Source organism: Cyrtonyx montezumae, unplaced genomic scaffold (assembly GCF_038088225.1).
Source record: "Cyrtonyx montezumae isolate F1298 unplaced genomic scaffold, pur_monq_1.0 scaffold_8, whole genome shotgun sequence".
Taxonomy (NCBI): domain Eukaryota; kingdom Metazoa; phylum Chordata; class Aves; order Galliformes; family Odontophoridae; genus Cyrtonyx; species Cyrtonyx montezumae.
In genome coordinates, this window is record NW_027072089.1 from 81,357,794 (window position 1) to 81,381,521 (window position 23,728).

At 37.4% G+C, this 23,728-nt stretch overlaps 1 protein-coding gene across 1 annotated transcript in view; it reads right to left on the minus strand.

Moving 5' to 3' along the window:
• LOC136058886 (orofacial cleft 1 candidate gene 1 protein homolog) overlaps positions 1–23,080 on the minus strand; it is a 30,657-nt gene extending 7,577 nt beyond the window's left edge. The window contains exons 1-5 of the mRNA XM_065752670.1: positions 23,069–23,080; positions 17,309–17,375; positions 16,833–17,009; positions 6,192–6,278; positions 2,469–2,552 (exon numbers count right to left, since the gene is read on the minus strand). Of these exons, the coding sequence (XP_065608742.1) occupies positions 2,469–2,552; positions 6,192–6,278; positions 16,833–17,009; positions 17,309–17,375; positions 23,069–23,080 (427 nt within the window). The remainder of the gene's footprint in view (positions 1–2,468; positions 2,553–6,191; positions 6,279–16,832; positions 17,010–17,308; positions 17,376–23,068) is intronic.
• Between the last annotated feature and the right edge of the window lie 648 nt (positions 23,081–23,728).

The following is a 23,728-nucleotide window of genomic DNA, read 5'->3' on the forward strand; positions in this document are numbered from 1 at the left end:
ATTTAATAGTGCAAGTCATACCTCCAATAGAATGTAAATTTCTTCTCTTTCGCTAAGGCTTTATTTATATCTTGTGATGTAATTCAGACAATCTATCCAGTATTCTCTCAGCTGCTTTTAACTTCATTTACTCCTGCATTTGTCCATTGGATAGGAATGGTTTGCATTCTGAACTGGGACTTTTAAAGGACAGGTTCACCAGCTCAATGCAAGTTTGAATGCATAAAGTACCTACAAACTTCACACAGAAAATACATTTTGGCTGCTTGGTTCCAGAACACTTTTTAATAAAAACATACCAAAGGCTCATTTTTCAAACAGCTGAGTTCCTGCAAAACATTTTGCTTTGATTTTTCTGTTGTTATCAAAGAAAAATTTAATAAAAATGTTTTCTATTCTATGGCACCTGGTATCATTTAAAGATGCATTAATCACCTTTTTATACTGTTTGACAGATTTTATTCCTAAGTAAAAAATGTACAGACTACAACTTCTCTAAAAAGCAGATAATCAACATTTTAGGTTGATTATAATAGGATTGAACATATACCACAAGAGCGACCGACAGATTTTTCAGTGACAAAATGCTTTAGAATATGCAATAATATAAGTTTTGAGTGCCATGTTCTTTCTTATCCTTTGGGGATCATCTATTAATTAGGACTGTATGACTACGTGATTTTTCAGCTCAGTGGTCAAATGGAAAAAAAGAAGCCTTTCTATGAGAGTGGAATCAAATGAAACCTAGTTTTCTACAGTTTTTTAGATGTCTAATTAGGGTCAAATTCTCATATTAACTTTTCCCTCAGTGGAGCCTTGTCTGTTTTGCCCAGCTGTCCACTTTCATAAAACTGGTAGGGAACTCAGACTTATGAGATTTGTTCTCTGTAAAATAAAAAAATAATAATAAAAATAAAAATAAAGGTTTTGGAAGAGGAAAACAGGTTCAAAAATTTATTATTAAAGTGAGAATCAGACAGGCAGAAGTAAATACAGCTCCATACAAATACACAGAAGTGAAGACTGTGCTAGCCTCATTTCCTCAAGAAAATTCTGCTCTTTTCAGAATCGTATTCACCAAAGCCATAAAGAACGTCAGTAATAAATTCAAGCAGGATAGGGTACAACATTCACCCACAGCACTACTTCTGATGGCTATACGGTTCTTTTTAAGAAATAGATAAGCCAAGACAAGATGGCAGCAGATTCACTTTGTTCTAGCATAGGCTCTAGCATGCCTGTGGAATATGAGATATTGATGTTAGTGTATTTTCCTGCCTTTAAACCAGTGCACCAGCAGCGAGGTCGGGGCTCCATGTGCACAATAACCACCCACACAGCAGCCCCAGAGGGAGATCATCATCCTCAAAGCATATCGCATACATTTGAATGGCTTTGGTCAAGGGTAATGTGGTTATCCTAGAGATGTCCTTCCAGAGACAAATGCAAGGAAATAATTGCTTCTAGGGTGTGATTAGTCTGATTAAGAGCCACATGTGTTAAGTGAGCTGAAGTGCTGTCCAGAGGAGTTTCTCTGACCTCTCCCATGATTTCAGGGGGGATCACAGCAGAAAACTTTCAGAAAGATAATTGAAAAGATACTGGACCCTACCTGGGCAGCCTAAAATGACATCAAGACATTTTCCTAAATCACTCAGGAATATTTGGAGGATCAGACTACAGAAGACCATGAAATGCCATAAATATTTGTAGAAGGAGAAAGAGTATGTATTACAGGTAGACACCACATGTCCATGTTTCCTATAGAATTAACACTGGCTTCACCACAGCCAAGTATTTTTTTGTTTTAATGTATGTTGTTGTAAGACAGAAGCAACACACAACCTGCAGTACTGCTGTAAGCTTTCTCAGCAATGTGGAGCTCCAAATTAACATTCATCAGTATAAGACTTGCTAGTAATGTATTAAAGATTTTTGCTTAAGCTATGTGCATGAATATACTGATTGTACTTTAATTTCTTTACATTTAAAATAAGACAAAATAGGTTTCAAATATACTACTGATATGACCAGTACCAAATCAAGGGATTTTTCAACCCTAGGCTAAATAAAAATTTGCCTCTTCTAGAATAAATTGACTCACAAAATAAAATAGTCAGGAAATAAGTTCCTGGATCTCCAGCACAGTAGGCAACAGTCTGCTCCATCCCTCTAAGTAGACCTTGCATATTACAGAAATATAACAAGTAGTATCATACAGTACAAAGAATAGCCCACTCATTTATGGGCTCAAATGAGGACTTAGCTTTCTAGCTTTAAGCATGTGAGCAAGGACTTTTACAGTCTTCATTCATGTGAACTTGAACAACAGTGAAGTAAAGAAAGCACAACACCTAAGTTATACTTAAAACCACATAAACAGGACTCAAAACAAGCATTTGGGGAAGAGATCTTATATATATATATATATATATATATATATATACACTTTTTATTTTATTTTTTACCTTGGGAGTTCATTATTTCACTTGCTTCTTCTAGAAGCTTCATCAGTTTGCCATATAGTATTTGCTCCTCCAGTCTCTCAGGATCTTTCAAAACAAACAAAACAACAACAAAACAACAGTGAGAAATCTAATGTCTCTTCGTTTCTTTCAGCAGTATTTCAGAGGATGTTATTTTAAAGTACGAAGTTAAATAAATACAAAAGAAACATACTGACATACAGATTAGTTTTTGTAGTGCTAGCTTCATAGCAGAACTGTCATTTTCTTCTGAGGTATGAAAGACAATTTAAAATAAAAAATGTATAATTGCATATTTTTCAAAGGTGATCGATATTTTATCTTGGTCTGCACTGAAACTGGCTTTCTAATTCTGCTAATAGACTTGTTGAACTGATTATTTATATTCAAATCATCACGTGAATTCTATTTTTTTCATAATAAAAATCGAAGTACCTCATTTCTTCTGTAATATGATTTTGGATCCTTATTAAAATTTTTACCTTACTGTCCATAATACTAAGACATTATCTAGCATGAGTAGACATTACAATGCACTATGAATATTATCTTGGGGCAGGTTTGTCATTCAAATTCCCAGTAACATCTGCAGTTTTTTAAACAGAGCAAGGGTCATGGACATGCATGTTCCTTTTTTCATGAGATCTAAAATCATTTCAGGTACCAATGTTTAAGAGAGAAATTACCAGCAGAAAATGTCCTCTCCCTGAGCCACCAAGACTCTAGCTTCTCTAAGTCATCAGTAGAGACAGGCAGGTAAAAAACAAGTAAATTTACACAAGGTAGTTGAATTGAATTACATCTATATATTACACTGTGTTCTTTTTAAGTGTTCAGGGAATAAATTTTCTCTACTACGAAATTTCAGAGGCATTCAGCTACATGAGGTCCTCAAAGAGAGAGTCTATTCTGCAAACCTCTTCTTAAAGTATAGAAACTTCTACATTTTTGAGTGTGTAATGTTCAAACATTCCCTTTAGTACAAGGGGAGGACAGGAAAATCCATAGTAGGTTGTTGTTTATTTTCAGGGCGTTATGAACTCAGAGAAACTTCCAGAACAAATTTAATTTAACAAGTATAGGTAAGATAATTACTAATACCTTCATTTAACAGAACAACCCATTTACAGAATCTCATATGAACACACTTAAACTATATTTAACTTTGTATAATAAAGTTAGCAGGTGAAGTTTTGTTTTTCAGCAGCTGTTCTCTGTGGTTCTGACTTAGTTAAGTCATGAAAGCAGTGTAACCTTAAAGTGTACACTGAATTCTTCATCTTGTTCTGCTTCTGTCTCTTGCTAGTAGCCAGCTGCTAGATGGAAAGAGAAAGCAATTGTATGTCTCTCCTGATAGAGCATGACCATCCTGGACCAGACTTCAGTTCTGACTCCTTTTTACTGTGTCCTAACAAATACAGTTCTACTTGTTTAACATTTATTCTGTGGGGAAGAAGGGTAACAAGGCAAGTACTCTGTTTATGAGTATGTGTGATAATGAGTTGTTGAGATATCTGTTACCAAATTAAAGGATGGACAGATTCATAGATACAGATGACTATGAAACTAACTTTATGACATTCACGTACTACATTTCACTGGCGCTAAGTTAATTATACTACAGATTTTAGGAGGAAAACAAAGAAAAATCAGCATTTTGTGGAAAACATTATATCAGGGGAAAAAAATGATATAACAGTCCACTCAAATAATTAGGTATTTGGGGGCTTTAGTTATATTCTAGTGAAGTTCTATTATATTCCTGAAGAGCTGTTACTGTTTTTCTGTCTGATTCCACAGTGGATTGTACAATCAAAATTCACCTAAAACTGCAGCCTTGTCTTTAACATGCAGTCCAAAAGACCCCAGGAAAAAAACAGGACTAATCAAAGTTACAAAAAGTAAGTAATTGAAAAGAACATAATTCTCTTCTCCACAGTTTACTAGAGATGAAGTGTAGCAAAATATTATTTATTTCTATAATATTAGCATTCAGAACATGTAGTTATGCATCGCTAATCTCAAATAAATGCTCCCACATCCAACCTGACACCTACTGATGCTTGGTCAATACAACATTTTCACTGCTCTGCAACTATCAACACAACCAAATTCAGGCCATTTACTGTCACTAGTAGGTCTGTAATAAGCAAGCATTACCCTAGACTTAAGTGAGAGTTTTGCCAGGGAAGAAAAAAGAGGAGTCAGCTATACATGCCTCTCAAGTTTGGCAGGATACACTATGGTCTGGACTTTCTTAGAGCTTCCTTCCAGATTAAAAAAATATAAGAGGAATGTTAATGATTGCATGTATATAACTGTTTCTACATGGGCAAATCTGTATTTTTTCCTGACAAAAGCTGTACTACCTTGTATTCTTGGCATCAGCACTCTATCACACAGGCTTTTAGGCACATTCACAAGGATACAGAAATCTAATCCACTTTCCATTCTCTAGGTACAAAGAAGATCATGATTCATGAATGCTATTCATAAGACAAACCAAGGCAGCGTTGACAAAGAAAATCTTTCGCTTAAGAACTCTGAGCCAAAAGCTGGCTTCTAAAGATCATTGGTGTTCTACACAAGGGATAGGAAAGTTACAGGTTTAGGTGCAATCTGCCCTCAATAAAACTAAAATCATCACTCTGTTTTCACCAGTACACAGAAATCTAAGTTTCTGACGTGCACTAGAGTGTGTTATTTTTTCTCAGCCATAAGTGGTTTCCTGAAAATTTAAATCTCGATATCTACTCAAAATAAAATTTTTCCATGTATTTCCAAATTGATTTATTTTGAGACACTGCAGTAGACAAATTTTCATACCTACTGAATTTATTTCCGCATGTGACTACAATGATGTATCGAGAGCTTCTGCAATAGCAGAAAGCACAAGGTTTGAAAAAATGATGGGTTGAGAAGGTAAAAACTTAGAAATCAGTCTCACATGCTATACGGTGGTTTGTGTTTAACTACAGGAACTGGGCCAAAGCATTCAGATCACAGTTAAGCACTTCATTACCATGATGATGTTCTTACCTAAGCCCATGCAAATTCAGGCAGGCCCGTTCCCACCCTTTTTTATCTAAAAGTGAAGGAGAATTTCCTCCATTCACAGGAAAAAAACAATACCTCCTGGATAATCTCTCTCATACCTATGCATAACTTCTTTTCTCCCAGCACTGCAATCACACCCTCCCATTTCTTGCTATCACCCACAGACAACAAAGCTGAACATTTTGGCTAAATGAGTAAAAAGAAAACCTGAAGAGGCCTCCAGTTATGCTGGGAACTCTGGACACTGGAGTTTCTCTTCTCTTAAGCAAACAGATGTTCAACTTATTAACAAAATTGTTGTTGAACAAAGACTTCAGGTTGCAAAACATGCAGTTTGGTACTCACTTGTAGACTAAGTACGTTAATTAAAGAGAACATGGTGTAGACAGTTTTCTTGAAGTGTTTATTATTATTGCTATGGTTGGAGAGTGAATACAGCACTGCCTCACTTTTACCTGTCCATTAACTCACTGTCCTTGATCAAAGACTATGCATACTGCCTATCATGTTCAGAGCAGGTAAGACTTACAAATTAAATTGTAAACCTCAATATTTAAATGGAACTGCATACGTGATCTTTGTCACCTCATTTTCATGAATGGAAAAGAATATTCTGACACCAAAATTACATACTTAATTCTGCCTCACCTTCTTCACTGACCTCCATCCCACACTGCCTTGGGTTTATTTCCTCATCCATCAGCAGGTCAAAGTAATTTCTGCTGTACTCATTTCCTGTGGAAAGCACATGAAGTAAGGGTCAGCGATTATTAGAAGCACATGAACCAAAATGTTAATTTTGAAATCGACACCAGCAAGCAAAGGGGCATTTTTTGCTACTTTATAAGCTTAATTTTTTAACAAGTCTTCTAAGCCTAGTAGTACTGCAATTATCATCTTGTGAAAGGTCAGAAAAGGTAATTCTGGAAACAAGTGCACTTTATGTTACTTTTATTTGAAAACTAATGAGAAAAACTCTCAAATTTAGATGATGAAATGATAAGAAAAAATCAAAAAATTCAGCATCTCCAGCATAAGCCAAATTATTTTTGAAACACATTTTGCAGGTGAATTACCCATACTGCAGATGAATTTGTGTTTCACAGCTGACCCCTCCAATTTCAACAGTTCTAAATTTCACCACTGAGGTTTCAACGTCTGGTGCGTCTTTAATACTGTAGTCAACCAGAGAAGTGTTTAATTACAGAGGAGATACTAGAATACTGCCTCATTAATCTGAACAGCAATAATGTTTAGTTGGGCTAGGTAGCTAATCCAAGATTTTGATGGGATAAAAACCCTCATTTTAGCACTTTCCATTTCATCAGCTAGTTGTATCTGCTCTTTAGAAACTAATAAAGTTAGCAAAACAAAAAAAAAAAAACAACAAAAAAAGTCATTTGTTGGACTTATCAAGGAGCAACACAGCATCTAGCTGCCTGGAGGAGCACCCAGTACCATGAGCCAAAAGAATTCTTCTTTTTACACAAGAGGGAAAGAGATGAGCTTTTTCTCAAAATATGACTTTCCTTCGAGAAATGTGTTGCTCTATTAAAATCACCCTTACGTTCACTTGGCTTTCAAGAACAGCGAATTATGACTTAAATACAGAAAAAAGTAACATAATTAAGTCCATAACAAACTGTAAAATTCTTTGAACAGAGCTAATACATAAGAACTAAGTGTGTGAGGGGGTTAACTCATCCACTATACACCATAGTAGTCTACAGTATATTTGTTTTAGGATCAAAAATAATCCAAACAGCAACTCCTTCTCAGAGACTAAATGAAACTTTGATATGAAACTAGGTTTAATTTATATTTCTAGACTGGCACATTTTGACTGTCAGTCTCTGTTCCTTCAATGTAGTAAGTACAAGAACTGAAAATTTGCTTTACCTTGAGGTTGCAATAAAGAAAAAATAAATGAGTTTCATTTTTGTTACTTTATCTGTCAACAACTACTAGACTGGTATGAATCTTGGCAGTATGTAATCAAAATCTTATGTACTGCAATAACAGAGCCATTCTACCTTATTCGCTGTAATTGTTTTTCTCTATCACAAAGCACCATGATGTTATACGAACACCCCTTCACATGTTGGTAAAATAATTCACCCATGTACTAAAGAAGAAAATGATGATGCATCTCTACTCAGTTCCTTCATAGTCACAAATGTAAATGGCTGGAAAATATACGTTGCAAACATACAAGCAATACTCAGCTAGCACATCGGGTTTCTGCGTGGTCATAATAGCACAACAGATTTTGCTGAATTTTAATACACTATATTCTTTATCCCTTGGGTTTGGTACTGAGTTCTGAGAAGCAGACTTTTGCAGAACTCTTCACGACAGAATAATTGGTGTTTAGGAGGAAGTGTCATGTTATATATGAGTCTACAAGGCATGGAAACTATTATTCAAAAAAGACATACACAGACAAAGCTATTAACAAGATTGGGTTTTCGTGCCCTTTAAAAAAGCACAATCCTAACCCTTTTCTGTGAAGCATGAGGCATTTCATCCAGAGCTTTGGCTCAGGCAGGACAACACACAACTGCAGCCATGAAGTTATACAGAAATAAAAAGAACAATAAGTCTTGATTTCTCCAGAGCAATGTTCACACTTTAAAATCCATATAGGTGGAAAGTGTGGTAAATGCCAGAACAGCCTCCTTAAAGTGACTTTAAAGAGAATTAGATATTTTAAAGTACAAGACACCACAGAAGACTTATGGAGAGGCTTTCTGAAGAGAAGAAATCCTTGCAAACCTCGAATCACTGCTCTAATCTCATTTTACTTTTTTGTTTTCCTCCCTGCTCAACATACACTGAGAACTGAACAACACAGCTCCAGGTAGTACCAGCAGCTCTGGACTGGTCCTTGGTTTTGTCGGGGGTAGGGAGGGTTACTTTAGATTTAAAGTATAAAATTATCAATTTTTGTCAACATAACTTACTGCCCAAGGCATTTCACTAATAACATTTTGTGAGCACGTGAATGGATTACTAATCATTTCACATTTGCTTTTGGAATTATTTGAAAGTGTATAACATGTAAATTAACAGTCCACTAAGGAATTCACATTGCTCTGCTTCACGGTATAAACACAGTAAAGCAAATGTTAATACAGAGCTTGCTTGCAGGTATTTTGAACAGTAGCAGACAGCTTAGTGCTTTCAAACAGCAAGCTATTTTGAATATCTGCAGCTGTGAAGAGCTAGCTGGCTTTGGAAACGTTCTATTTGCTTTGAACCAGAGATCACTCAAACTCAGTAACTCAGTTTGAAACTCTATTCACCCCTTCAAGATAGTGCTACTTCATGTAGAAAATACAATGGATAATTTAAAATAATAGAACTGAAGAGCAAAAGTAAGAATTATCTATAAGTTCAAATAAAAATGGAAGGAAGGGTGTTGGCACAATAGTGACCAGGTGGGAATTTATGTAGTTTAATTAAATCAAGAGGAGTTGCTAATAAAATTAGCATAATCCTTGAACACAGCCCATGGGACTACATGCGCATTACTAGGAGTGGATGAAACTCTAAGATGGCTTTTAAGGTGAGATGTCTATAATCAATTATAACGTCTATGTGCTGAAAATACCACAGAAATGGCATAAGTAAGTTGCACTTCTGCAAGATCTTCTACTCCACAAAGAAATCAGATAGCCCATACCAATATCATCTCATGGGTACTGCAAGAATTTTTAATGACATGCAATTATTTAATTGTCCCTTACATTTTACTACTGATTTAGGTTTTGAATTTAATGAAATTTAAATAACAAAATTCTACTGGATAGGTTAAGCTTCTCTTGACCAGTGTAAAAATGAATTACTAATAACCAAATGCCTGATTACTAACTGCTTGAGTAGACGTTCATTTATGTCTTCTTTCAGAATAATACCTAGAGACAAATGCAAAAATTGCTGCATAAGCAAACTTTTGTTACAAAATGGGATACAGATCATTGTCTGAGCGAACTTCCCTTAGTAAGTATGTGCTCTCCCTTCTCAGGTAGCAATGACTAACAATGACTTAGTATTACATTACTGGAGTTGTTTATATGGCAACTCATAAGAGTCTTTTGAATAAGACAGAGATGAATTTTAGTCTGAGATGGCATTATACCCAAAATGCTCTTGAAGCACAGCAGTGAAGCAATGCAGATATGACCCTCTGGAGCAGTCCATTCTTTTTTTGAATATTTCCTGGTTTCTTTCTAATAACATGCAACCACATGAACCAAAGCAGCATCCTGGACCCAAACCAAAATCCCTTCTAAGAGAGGTGCCTATCTCAGCGTGCCCAGAAAGAGCTGAAGTTTGGAGTCAGGAGGGTAAGAGGAAAAAAAATTTCTTTAATGATTTAGAGGTAGAAAATACTTAAGTTTATATTCCAAAATTGTGTTGCTAGATTTACACACATCTAATGAAAATGTTAGAAAGGAAATTTTCATTTTAAATAAGACAGTAATTTGGTATGTAGTCCATAAATTAACAGTAATTATCTGTTTTTGTTTTGCCAGAAAATAATAGAAACTTACTATAAGTTAACCTGAAATTATATTTTAATTCGGATTTTTAGTCGTGGTTACTGAACCATAGTATCAGTTATGCCTATCTCCACTTGTGGCCATTATACTGTAATATATACAAGTTGATCACATTATAAATAAAAGCTAAATGCTTTAAGTAAGGTAAATTATTATTATTTTTATTTTGATCTAAAATTGTTACTTACTGCTGTAGATAAATATTTTTATACTCTTCTAGATACAGATCTAAAATAAGATTGCTGGGAAGCGTGAAGACATTTCAGATTATCATCAAATATATCAGGGAGTGGTCTGTTTTACATAGAACTTCAAATTTTAATAAGCTCTAGGAGTAACTCAGTGAAAAAAATAGGCTTTAATGGCATCTTCAAACTTACAGCCTTGCAGCAAGAGCCTGGACACCAGTTTGTATCTCGAAAACACAGCTTGTTAAATGCTACCATCAACAGGTTTATCTTCAATTTTTAAAGTTTAAAGGTATTGTACATTATTTTCTTTATCCTCAGTAGAGACCATAAGTAATGAGTAAACCACACAACTGTTTGTATTGCAAGTCTTGAATAAACTCACTTGTCAGCTTAGACAGGACATTGGCCGCACTCGAAAGCCTGCGCCTTGCCCAGCCATTGGGAAAGAAACACCACACTCTGCACCCACTTTCCTTTCCCCTAGTCCACTCTTGGAAGACTTACCACGTTTATCTTTATGCAGATAGACAGAATGGGATTAATTCTTTTTTCTACAGGCAACAGTGGTCCCTGTGCTAAGGAAAACCAGTATGAGACCTGCTGCTTTCCTAAGGAAATGCTACTGGTTGAAGACATGAAGAAAGATTTACTGAGGTAGTTAATTTAGGAACACTGTTAGATAACATGACATACATCAATGGGGAAAATGGATACCAAGTGCTAACAGGCTGGCAGCTAATCCTATGCAGATGCATCAAAGGAAGATGCTGGAACAGTGAGAATTTTGGGGTTACAACAGCACTACTATGAAGCAAACAATTCCCAAGTGCTATAAATTAGCCTTAAAAACATATATCCAGTCAACTTCTGAAAGGGTATTTCCCAATTACAAAATGCATCCATTCTTCACAGTTCTTCTCCCCATACCTTTAACAAATTCAATTTTAGCACATTACTTAGATGAGTGGAATGGTATCCCTGTTGTCGAAATTGCATGGAATGGAACACGTTTTGCACACTACATTACACCTTGTGCTGTTCTGCTGATTTCAATTGGATTACACATTGTGTAATTCAACGCAAAATTACTTCCAATGACAACCCTTTTTATTCCTATGCATACATGGTGATCCATCATGCCCTGCATACTGGATTTGGCATTTCCATTTCGAGTCCCTGTTGAAATCAGAAAGCATGGAACCACAGACACACAACTTGAATTATTACATACAAACTTTCTTGTTGCTTAAGAAAAAAAAAAAAAAAAGGTAGAGTTTTGATTCACATTTCTGGCTCCATATTTTATGCAAATGAAATCTTAATGTCCAGTGCAAATGCCTATGTCACAGGCCCCATTTTCTTCACAGGCAGCATAAACATCAATTCCCAGCAGTTGCCTGCTTTTTTTTCATCCATGCTTACTGTCTCTCCAGTGGGTATCTAACAATTCATTAGAATGAAACTAGACTGTTCAGAAAGCATCAGTTCTCTCTTAACAGACTGTTTTTCCTGATGCTCTTGATGGTACTTTTATTATCAAGATGATATTCCACATAGTACCTTCCCAGAGCTCTTTTTGTCTACATACTGCAGGATAGAAGTTTTCATTCACTTACATGCTCAAGCAGAAACAGGCCTATTTTGCCCTGTCACAGTTTAACTACCTTCAGCAGAAGCTTATTTCTTAGCAAAGGCTTCTCCCTACTTTGGCTTTTGATGAGGGGCAGAATTGCTCTATTTCACAGTGGGATGTTCCCCACAGGATGCAAGCAGAACCATGTTAGTTATGTCCAGCCCAGCTCTGCAGCTATTAGGTGGTGCAGCAAGAGACTGCATAGAGACACTAATTTGCTGCCAGAAGCAGTATAGCCATGTTAATACCATACTGTACCTATGCTAATTAGAATAGTTTTCGATCTTCCATTGAACAAGCCTTTCTTTCCCTCTTTTTTCTTTTTAAACATTGTTAATCTCTGTGGGCAAATTTATTGGAGCATGATATGAGATGTTAACAGTGCCTATTGCAGATAAAATGGTAGAATTAATTAGGGCTTTTGATTTTAGGAGTTAATCTTGTTCTGAAAAAAGGATTTGTGTATTGGGGATGATAGAAAGGAAATGAGCACTCCTCATCATCTGGAGGCAATTCAACCTGAATCATCAACATTTAGGGTCAGAGTGCTCTATCTTTTTGTACTACTGTGCAGGGTACAGGAGAAGAAAATTAGCCTTTCTTTCATCATCCATGCAAAAGCCACAGATGATCACAGCCTCTGAAGAGGCCGGGTGAAAGGTAGATCGTGTAATGGTAGGATGCCTGGATAGCCCTGTGTCTGGATTCTGCAGCTTGCATGCGTAACTGGCATCCCAGAAAGAACACAGACTAATTTGTTCTGACACACATTCCCTCTGCATGCCTGGGCTAGAAATTTCACCTATCTTGTAGAAATGTGAACAGTGCCATCCCACAGAGCTCTTCACAGGATTAGCTGGACCAGAGCCTTATAGTTCTGTGGCTGTGGTGATCACCAAGCAGTACAAACAGCTAAAAGCCACTAGCAAATTAAGTATTCACAATAGCTGAGGATCTGAATGCTGGAAAGATTAACGTTTGCTTTGCAGGCCTATGATAAAACACTAAATACATAGCCCTTTGTTAAGGGATTTCTTGTGACATACATCATTCATCCAAGGTTGAGCAACTGCCTTCAGCCAAAGAGGGCAGGTTCCTGGCTGTTTGGTGCTTCTGTCACAGCATTTCGCAGGCACCAAATCTTCACCAAGCCCACCAGAACACTTGGAAACTCTCCCAAATGTTGTGGATTTAAATACCTATGGAAAAAAAAATCCAACGGGAACTCACCCTGATTTCAGGTGCACCTGAAATATCTATCTTTTACTCCAGGTACAGGTAATGGGATCCTAAATAATTTTCAGTTGTCTACTTACTGTCTGCTCGACCTCCCACTGGGGTGTCTAATGTGAAAATTTCTGGTGAATTCAATATTTGCTGAGGTGAAGAAAGGAGGAAGGAGCTGGTTGGATGTAGTCACAAGTATACTCTGAGTATTTTCAGGAAGAAATAAACTGCACAGATTGCCAGATGACCTTATTTTCATGAGAAACATGGGAAAGAAACATGATGATTAGGAGTGATCAGGAAAAGGTCAGTGTGTCATGAAGAGAAAACAGGACTGTAACCATTTAGGTGTCTGATAATCGGTTCCCTTGAGTCACTATAGCATTTACCAGCAACACCAGATCTTCATCCTATAAGAATAATAATAGAAAGCAGACATATCAGAAAGTTACACAACAGCCTATTCCTGGATAATTGTCCACTCATGAAGATAAAATTTGGAATATAGTCCATCACTGAAAATATGACTGTGTAAGGAATAAAATGGCCTGACAGATGGAAGAAAAATGGACTATTGGAGTCACAAGAGTATAGAATCATAGAATATCCTGAGCCAGAAGGGACCCATGAGGATCGTTGAGTGCAACTCCTGGCTCTACACAGGACTAAATCCTCAGTGAAAAAATACTTGAACTTTTTAAACTGGAAATATTTCATCAGCTATTCAAGGCAAAACTCAGTTCACAAACTCATTTCCAGGTGATGTACTGTTATCTGAGGAAAGGGAATGGAAAAGTCAATATAGCTCTATCATACCTGTGAATTAAGGTGTTTAGGGGCCAGCTGCAAGCAAGCTGTGATGTGATGGGCTTCTGCACAGGCTATTTCATCCCTAAATAATCTGTATTTTGCACAGTGTGTCAAATTCCAGGAACAGACTTTGAGGCTGCCTCGAACACACAGCTGACTGTACACACTCATTCTCAGTATTCTCAGCATGCAGGTGAGTGAGGAGGTATCTCACAAGTAGATGGAGGATTTTCTAGGAAATACTTCCCTCCAGTAGTCAAAGAAGGAGGAACAGGCTGTGACACTATTGTAAGATGGAGGAAATGATAGCACTCCTGCAGCTATTGTTTGCTGCCATTGAGGACACAGGTGACAGGTGGAAAGACAATGGAAAAGCAATGCCATCACAGAGCCATGCCTCCAAGGGCATAGCATTAAATCCAGCCTGATGTTTACGTAGCGTTTTAAACCTGTAATCTGCTAAACACTGCAATTAAATAATTGTACTTAAGGTTATAACTGCTTTTACATTGTGCAGTTTTAGTACCAAGCATTAGAGTTGACCAGTGCTACTCCCTATCAAGTAACCTAGTCTCAGCCCAGGGTCTCAGAGCTAGAAGAGAACCTAGTGGTTATGGACAGCACTGTGAAATACTGTCATTTACTATCACTATGATCATGCAATACTATACTTTTTTGTGTAGCTGGATTTTTCCATTTCCTCTTTAATGAAGTATTTTTACACTTGGGGGTGGGGTAAATTAGTTCAGGAGGTACCAGAAGGTTTAGATCGATTTTTCCCAGGTTCTGGACGGGCTTGAATCTGTTGTTTTGTTAGCAGCCTGTGATAAGTTTGAACTGGCCCCTATGACTGCCAGACAAGTCTTGACAGAAGAATAATTTAATGCAAGGTTGGACCAGATGATCTCTAGAGGACTCTTCCAATCAAGACTATTTCATGATGGCATAAATGGATTATTTTTTTTTTAACACCTGCATAAATTAAAGGCAGAGCTATGTGAATAACTGGTCCTCTGGTTAACTGGATGAGCAGAAGGTTGAGGAAGGAAAGTGAGTTTGGGGAAACAAAATGTTTAACTTTCAGTAAGCCTTCCTCTCCCACGAATAAAATATTTTGTCAATCAAGATGTTGCATTCCAGGTAAAATTAAGAATTTCTACTCTGTGTTTCAAAACCAATTGGTTTTAGGTGTTATTTTTGTCTGGTTGGTTGTTGGCTTTTGGTTGTGTTTTTTTTTTTTTTAATGATACTGTGAATGAAGAATTCACCAAAATATGTTTTAAAAGGTTTAAAAACACATTTTAGTCTTTAAAAGTGTTCCTTTCTTGAGGAAACTATTCATGAATTTATGGAGCAGTGGCTGAAAGTATGGACAATCTCCAGTGAGCCCAACTTCATTTTTACTTAGAGTATTTCATTAAAAAACAATCAGTCCCTTTGTCTGCTTAATCACTGTTCTGACAGGCTGCAAAGAGTGAGAATTCCTGTTCTGCATGGCACTACCATGTCACATGAAAGCTAAATGGAAAGCCAGACTTAATTGTGAGAGAGGCTATCAGGAGCCATGGGCTTTCTGGCCTTGTGAGGATAAGATATTAACAAAGTCCAGAGTTTTAAAATCAAATTAGTGAGTTTGGCTCACCAGCCTGTACTTACATATTTAAATACCTGTGTGAGTACTCCAGGGTGCTCACCAAGTAGCATTGCTGCATGGGAGTTTGCTAGGATGCACTGGGTGAGCTGGACACCTCAAAGTCATATTGTTTGCTTCGGTGCCTTGAGAGATCTTGGGCTTTGTATGTACACTCACATAGTCATGGTTGATTACAGTCCTCCTGAAGATAAGGATACCACACAGTCCAATACAATAATATTTTCAGTGTGTATTTAGGGAAGATTTTTAGACTGACTTCAGAAACTATCGCTTTCACTGTAAAACTTAGTCCAAGATTTTCCTCATATAACTCATATGTCTTTATGTTCATTTTCTCACCTTTTTCCTCGTATTTTCTCACCAGCTCAGGTTGGATGGGGCCCTAGGCAGCCTGATCTGGTGGGTGGCAATCCTGACAACTGCAAAAGGTTGAAACTAGATGGGTTTTAAGGTCCTTTCCAATCCAAGCCATTCTTTAACTGTGTGAGATTACTAAGTAGAAACAACCGTTAGTCATAATATTCAGCGGTAATAATAATTCAAAACGGAGTAATTAAGCAATAGGTTAAAAGATACCAAGCCTCTACAATACAAAAACTGATGTCACCGAAGATCCTAATAGTTTGAATTACCCTAAATAATAAATGCTGTTTCGTGAGACAGGATCTCTTTTGTGCACCACATCACAGCTAAGCTTAAAAGCCAGGTTGTGCAGGATTGCTTCCCTGGAAAAGCTGAGCAAACAGGACTCTCTGCTCTAAATATCTGAGCACAAGTGGCTGAAAAAACATGATGCAGCAGAGGCAAGATGCCGATTGACTGAGGGCATATGGGAGATCTGAAGACAACAATCAATCACAGGTCTGTAAGCTGTTTAAAACTACTCAGTGCTTGAGAGCCAGCAAGGGAGCAGCATCTGCCTGCTACAGTCCCTCTGAAATCCAACCTGGTACATAAGAGCTGGCACCCTGCACTCCCATCTCCATGGGGGGAGCACCGTGCAACCTGCATCCACAGTAAGGGTAGAAAGCCAAATGGGGAACACAGATCCCTAAACCTGCAAGCACCCAATGTTTTCAGAGGCATTTGGAGCTTTTGGGGTGGATGCTGGGATGCATCAGGATGGGAACACCCGGCAGAATGTGCAGGTTTGATGAGGAATGCAACCACTGTCACTCCATTTGAGGGTAATCCGGTTTGATGTCTCACCTCTTGGTTCAGCATGGGCTTGCAGACTGAGTTTTTGTTGGTGAGCTGCAAGGGTGCTATGCAGCTTGTCATTTCTAATAACTTCCTCTTCTGAAGTCTGATATGCTGAAAGATCTGTGCTGCTGATGTTAAAAGCTGGATTTTCAATGCCTTCTGTTGCTGCTCTCTCTTCTTTTACTACAGAAAACAAGGAGGTCAGAAGAGCACATTATAGCAAAGTGTATTTCAATGACAAGCAGAAAATTCCTTCTAGTAATTCCTTTGCTGAAAGACTCAAGTGTATCGTCCTCAAATGTCGCCAAAACAGAATTAGGTTAAAATTAACTCTAAAAAAAAAAAAAAGAATAAATGATTAAAATAATTACAAATTGCACCCTGACAAGCAAGAGCAAAATTTCGCCCACAGCCATTTGTCTGTAATTAGTTAATTAATCCTTACACAAATTATGAGCAATAACTCATCAAGCAAGGCTCACCCATCAGAAATTCAGCCGACTTGGATTTCTTCTGCTTAGTTTGCTTCAGAGCCTTCTGCTGGAACTTCTGGAGGGAAATTGTTAAATGAATAAATTAGCTAAAGAACGAAGATCATCCTTTATGATCCACAACTAACACAGTATTTTAAATATGGGATGGCACTGAAATGTCATTTAATTTACATCTCTGCTAAAGGGGTCAAACACTAATTGAACAACAGCAGTGGAAGAATTAAATAAAATAGGAGAAGAAAAGTTAAAACAAATGCCAAATGAAGGTCACATTAAAATACTGTGATTTTTTTTGTTAGTTTTTCTTTTTTTTTAACCAATTTTAATTAATGCAAAGGAGCCTCAACAAATGAAGAATAAGACTTGTCTTTAGAGCATGCAGCTGCTTTATTTCACTTGCAGAACTGCAGTGCTTCATTTAGAAAAGTTTGGTTACGCACATTACTCATAGGCAGGCTTCCCTGATGCCCCCCTTTCTGCATTTCCTAGGTCCACTTACATAACCACTGTAGCTGTTCATCACAGGGCAGCTGAAAATGAATGAGCTCCACACTTTCATATCAGATGATGAAATGGACTCAATCCCAAATAATTTGCATTAAGAGATCACAAAAGAGAAATCACAGTCCAGGGGAGAAGATTCATTGCAACAACTAAAAGTTAATTTTATATTAAAGACATGCCAACAACAGCTACAGTGAAAAGAAGTCAGTGATAGATCTTGGAAGAACCGGGCTATGACAAGTTCCAACTTAATTCCTGTGGGGAAGCAAGGCCCAGAAGAAACATAGTCATATTGGTATCATCAGGTGCTGAAGTATGCACTGGTAGAAAACTCTGTGCAGAATTAGCAAGACTTGCACATGAGCTCATGCATAGCTACAGACCGCAATAATGGACACTAACAGTCAAAGCAGGCTAAGATTATCTAACACAAAGCATATCTGGGAGCATTAATCAAAGCCAAAATCAAAGCAAGAAAACAGCTCACACCTATTTATTTTCAAATGTTGCATGGCAGTTCCTGAAATGAGCACTATTTTTTAAGCCAATTGCTTAATTGTCCAGTGATAAAGACCACTCCTGGCTACATAGCTCCTGGAAACTCTCAATACAAAAGGATTAATTACAAGAATTGTTGAAAAATTGCAATTTTTAGAGCATCCATCTTTCCCATTTGATTGCAAGTGTCAATTTCCAGTAAAAAACAATGCTTGCAGCATACAATCAATGTCAAAAACTGTCAAAAAAAAAATAAAACCACAGTACCGACAGATTAATATAGACATTAATAACTTAGTATAAATGTACATATGCATACATGTTTAAATGTTAGTATGACAACAGTAGAATTGCTCTAAGACAAGATGTCTACTGTCCTACGAAAAATGTATATGTGCAAAAATGAGCTAGATGCATTCTGGAAGCTACAATAAATACCAAAATTTATCAGAAATTTACCATACTCCTTCTGATGATTTTCTCCCAATTGAAAAATCTCTGTAAGACATGTTAGCTCACTGAGTATCTCCAGAATTCTATAACTCTTTAGACAATAACATATTGCTGCATTACTTGCATACCTAAAATTTTAATTCATAATGATTTAATTTTAAGGATGCGAGCAGCACTTATAAAAACATTGTATCTTTATTATTCTTATTAAATTGTATACAATCACCACACAAAGCTTTAAATCTTATGCTAACAGTGAAATAAATAATATCCAGACAAAAATTGTGGGACAAATTTTTATACTGGTATACGTCAGTATACATATGTAACTTTGATAGAATTAAGATGATCAGCACTGCTTTCTACATATACAAACACTCCTTCTGCATGTCAGATTTCTCTAGCAAAACAAATTGCAGGCTGTATTTACCATAGTCAGCTTTGAATTGCTATATTCTGTAAAACACACAACACTTCTTTCACAATAAGAGGTGAGAAAAAGAATATAGTCCTCTTCCTCCAGACCTAAAAAATACACATTGTGAGATTTTATTGTTGTTATTTGGTTTCCTTAGTGTTCAGCATAGTTAGCACCAAATATTGTTTTTCAGAGACACAGTAGTGTACATCCTTTGGCACTTCATTCACTCAATCACAGATGAGTATTTTTAAGTTCTGATACAATATGCTTGTGACATACAAGGAGCTTCAAGAGATATGATGCCCTTGTCCCTTAATATGATTAGGCTTTGAAAAGAGTTTTTGAGAGAGTTCATACTTTTAGAATGAAAGCAACACCTTATTTTCTACAGCAGAGTGAAATCTTTCCGGAGTTATTTCTTGAAGTAACTAAATAATGGAGCGGTTTGGTGGCCTTTGTGTAGTCAACGCATGTTGTTGTCACTTTGTGCTTAAGAGGAAATTAGAAGAGTTCTCCTTTCATATCTATCTCCACTCGATTCTTCTATCTTTCTTGTAACACCTCTAAGTATCGTAAATTATATCTTTTTATTTTTTTCCTGTATTTCAGATTTCCTTCCCCAGCACCCCCACTCATGATACTTTGTCTTCTTATCAGACAATAGGCACAGAATTATCCAGTGGCACTCTATATTCATTTTATCATTAGTCACTACTCATATATTTATACATTTATGCAAATGTATGTCTAAAGTGATTGTCCTCTAATCATTTCATGCATATCTACAAAACTTGGATTTCCAACAGCAAATAAAAGAAAGCCCTCTCAGTGCTGATTTGCGGGCACCATCCAGTTGTGTGACCATACCCATGTATGCGTATCTGTCCAGAAATCACCTAGCTGTAGAACACAGTCCAAAGATGAGTTCAAAGTTGTGCCTTTCATTTTTTATTAAAAATGTATATATATTTTTTAACTTCATTGTCGTGCCTTGTGACAACAGCAAAGGGATATGGAACTAGCTGAACACAACACAGAGTAATCAGCATGTAATTCAAAGCGACCTAAACCTTTACATGCCTTTTTGCAGTCACCACCACACACACCATTGGCATTAAGGCGTTCAGTCTGCTTAACAACACCAGTTTAAACAAAAGAAAAACAGGAGTATCCGAAACTGAGGAGCCCAGGTTTGTGCAAGAGTAGCAAGCACCGCAATAGCAGCAGCAGCAAGGGAAGAAAAAAAATCCTCATTTATAACCAGTGACAACTAAAACCTATGAAGTTTTTAAAAGAATGTGATTGTTGTCAAAAGGAATTGGGTACAACAATGCTGCGTTCAGCTCTGGTTCCACTCAAAGCCGTGGCTGAGGGGCTCTGGGAAAGCTGCTGGAAGGCTGGTGGGCACAGACCAGCAAGAAAGTGAATTTTGCATACTGTACGGATCATCGCTCAGTTCAGGGCAGTCATATTGAATCTGTGATCAACCAATTGTGCTTCATGAAACCGTCAGCCTTCATTTACGTCTAGCTGTTTTCTTCTGTCCTGCTGTAAACAAGCTCTGCTCTGAGCTGTCTTCCTACCCTTATCTGCTTACGAAGATCACACAGACAGACCTCATCAGCAGCCTTAGAGTTAAAGTTAAAGTTACTGCTTCCAGACAGCAGTCCCTATGCAAGCTGGAAGTCAAAAAGAAGAGCAACTTTGGAATGACAGAGTTTTAGTTCCTTTTAGGAAATGCATACCTTAGATTCATACACATACTGGCATGTTATGTCTCTTTCATGAAATTAAATTAGGTGTTCTTAATATGAACAACTGTTTCTAACATCAGCAAACTAGCTCAGCAGATTCATCCATGGTTTTGTTCTTTTTTTTTTTTTTTGTGCGTTGTTGTTGTTTGTTGTGTTTTTTTTTTTCCTTTGGGGCCTTGTTTGAACACAGCCAACAGAGAAGTAGCTGGAAATATCGTCAGTCTGGTAGGGCTCCAGGAACCTAATAATGCCTGAAATGCTCTAAGGAGTGTAATGACAGTAAGCAGGAACAGGTAAGTTGGCTTCTGTTCTTATTCACTTCAGTGAGAGCATTAGACTTTAAACATAACACAGAGCAGTTTTCAAAGAACAACATGCATGCATAAAAAGGGATAGAGCCTTCCTAAAAAATATATTCCTCTACAAGCAAAACACAAACCTGTGAGTTGGTATTTACAGCCTTTAATTCTTGAAACCAGCTGGTAAGTCCCTGTTAAGGCTTTCCTTTATGCAGCTGGAGCTGGAACCTTCTCCCTCCTCCCAGCCCATTACTTTTGTCTATTTAAGGGATGGCAGCCAAAGAGAAACAGCTTGTAATTTGCACCTGTCTGCTTTAAGCGCTCCACATTAGATTTTGCAGAGAGCAAACTCTTCATTACTAATGAGGATGACACTTGGTAGGGTCAGACATAATTTTTAGCTGAGTCTGCAGCAATTAAAAAACAAAATAAATAAATACCTGCTTGGTTTCAACCCATTCTAGCTGGAAAACGAGACCAGAGGGAAAAGCCTGCTAAGAAAAGCAGCTCGGTGTGGAGGTGGAAAATGTAACCTTACATATCTGATCTAATATAATGCAGAGCACAGCTAGGCACAACAGGTTCTGAGTTTGTACGTCCTGGGCTGCCTTTTGAGGACCCATGGTATGCTCAGGTACCCAAGGATTTGGCTCTATGAGAAAAGTGTTCTCAAAGAATTGCAACACTGAATCCCATGTTTCAATCCTGTTCCAGAGGTGTGAAAGCACTGCTGCACAGAGATGCACTAGCTAGAGTGTGAAGGTGGGAAGGTATAAATCAAGCAAATAACCCACGTGTGATCTTTCAATCTTACATAAATTACCTTAGCACATTTGCTTCTTGCTGGAAAAGCAAGCACTGGGTTTCCAGTCAGCTGCAGTATCAGTTACAACTACGCTGGAAGAAATAACAATTACACTGGCATGTGAGTTTAGCTGTTCAGAAGCAGTACTTTCCTTGGTTAGTCTTAAAACAGAAAGGCCCTCCAAAACTCAGTCTTACAGAGCTGATGACAAGAACAAAAATGCCAAGAAACAATATATATATCAGTCAGAAATAAAAAGTAAAATATACAATTTATTAAAGAAAACACTGGTGGTGCATTTTGATTTCATAAATTGTCCCCACTTGTACTTCCTGTTTAAACAATAACTAACACGATGACGGGTTAAATGAAGTTGAGATTGTCACAAACATTGCCTCACTAGTAATTAATGTAGTTTAATATGGTTGTTGGCACTCATCTCACATGACAGATAACGTTCCAACATGTCACTGATAGGACCTTTCAGCACAGCTTTAGGAGATCTACCAGGCATTGCCGAGGTTGGTTAGGTCAAAGGGTTGAACCATGTGTAATTCAGAACAGAGGAGGTCCCACGGTCACTCCACAAAAACAATTACACTACTTATTTCACTCCATCCCTGGCCCGAAATTCACAAGCCTCACAGTTTCAGCGCAGTCAATCTCGCTCTGCCCTGGGGCTACGAGCCACATGAAAATATGTGGTGCTGTGTTTATAAATCTAATCAAAAATAGAAACAGTAGACAAGCACAATGAGGTCCTACTATGGATCATGGGAATTCTCTAAATTCTGAAGGCACTTTTGTTTAACTTCTGTGGGCCTTCTCCTACCATTACATTGTCTGGTACTCTCGTTAATCATCCCCTTGACTTGTCAATGATATAAAGGAGCCTACGTGTCTGCTGACTTCCCTCCCATCATGCTACAAATAATATTATGAAATAGCAATGTTAGGAATAGCCCTTTCAATTTTCTTTTTTTTTTTTAAGTGTTTTTTTTTTTCTTGACTTACCTCTTTCTCCATGTCAGCCTGTTCTTTCTTAGATCTGTGGCTAAAAACACTTCCTCCTGCAACAAAACAGAGGGAGATCCTCAGAATTTTCAGTGCATACACTATAGTTAATACACACAGATTTAAACACAAAATTGCAAAGCATCAGCATAGAAATCTTCTGGGATGGGGAATTCTGCTGCTGCAGACCCTCTCCTGCCTAGTCAAAAAGCAAAGTGAAGAAGCATTACTTCACCTTTTCAAATACTCTATGTCAGATCACATACAAAAATGAGGGCTGATCTGAAAGTAATGCTTCCTGTTTTATTACATTGGCACCTGTTGATCCTCACTGATGCTTACTGAATGTTTATAGAGCCCAAACAGTGAATGCGAGCACAGTGAGGTTAGTGGGTGGTGAGTTTCAGCAGCAGCAACAGTGGGTCACCTCTGCTGGTGCAGATCTTTATGAGCGTGGCATACAGGCTCTCTTTCAGTGCTAGTGAAAATGCACAGCTCATGGCAGTGACTATATAGAAAAAGAACATCTTGTAGCTGAGAAATTTCTCTAACAGTGTTGCTGTGCTCTTTGTATCTGTACTAGCTTCCATGGAAATAAAGAGGAGGCACTACTTTCAGACCAACTTACACGTACATGCCCTTCCACCCCAGAAAATTTTA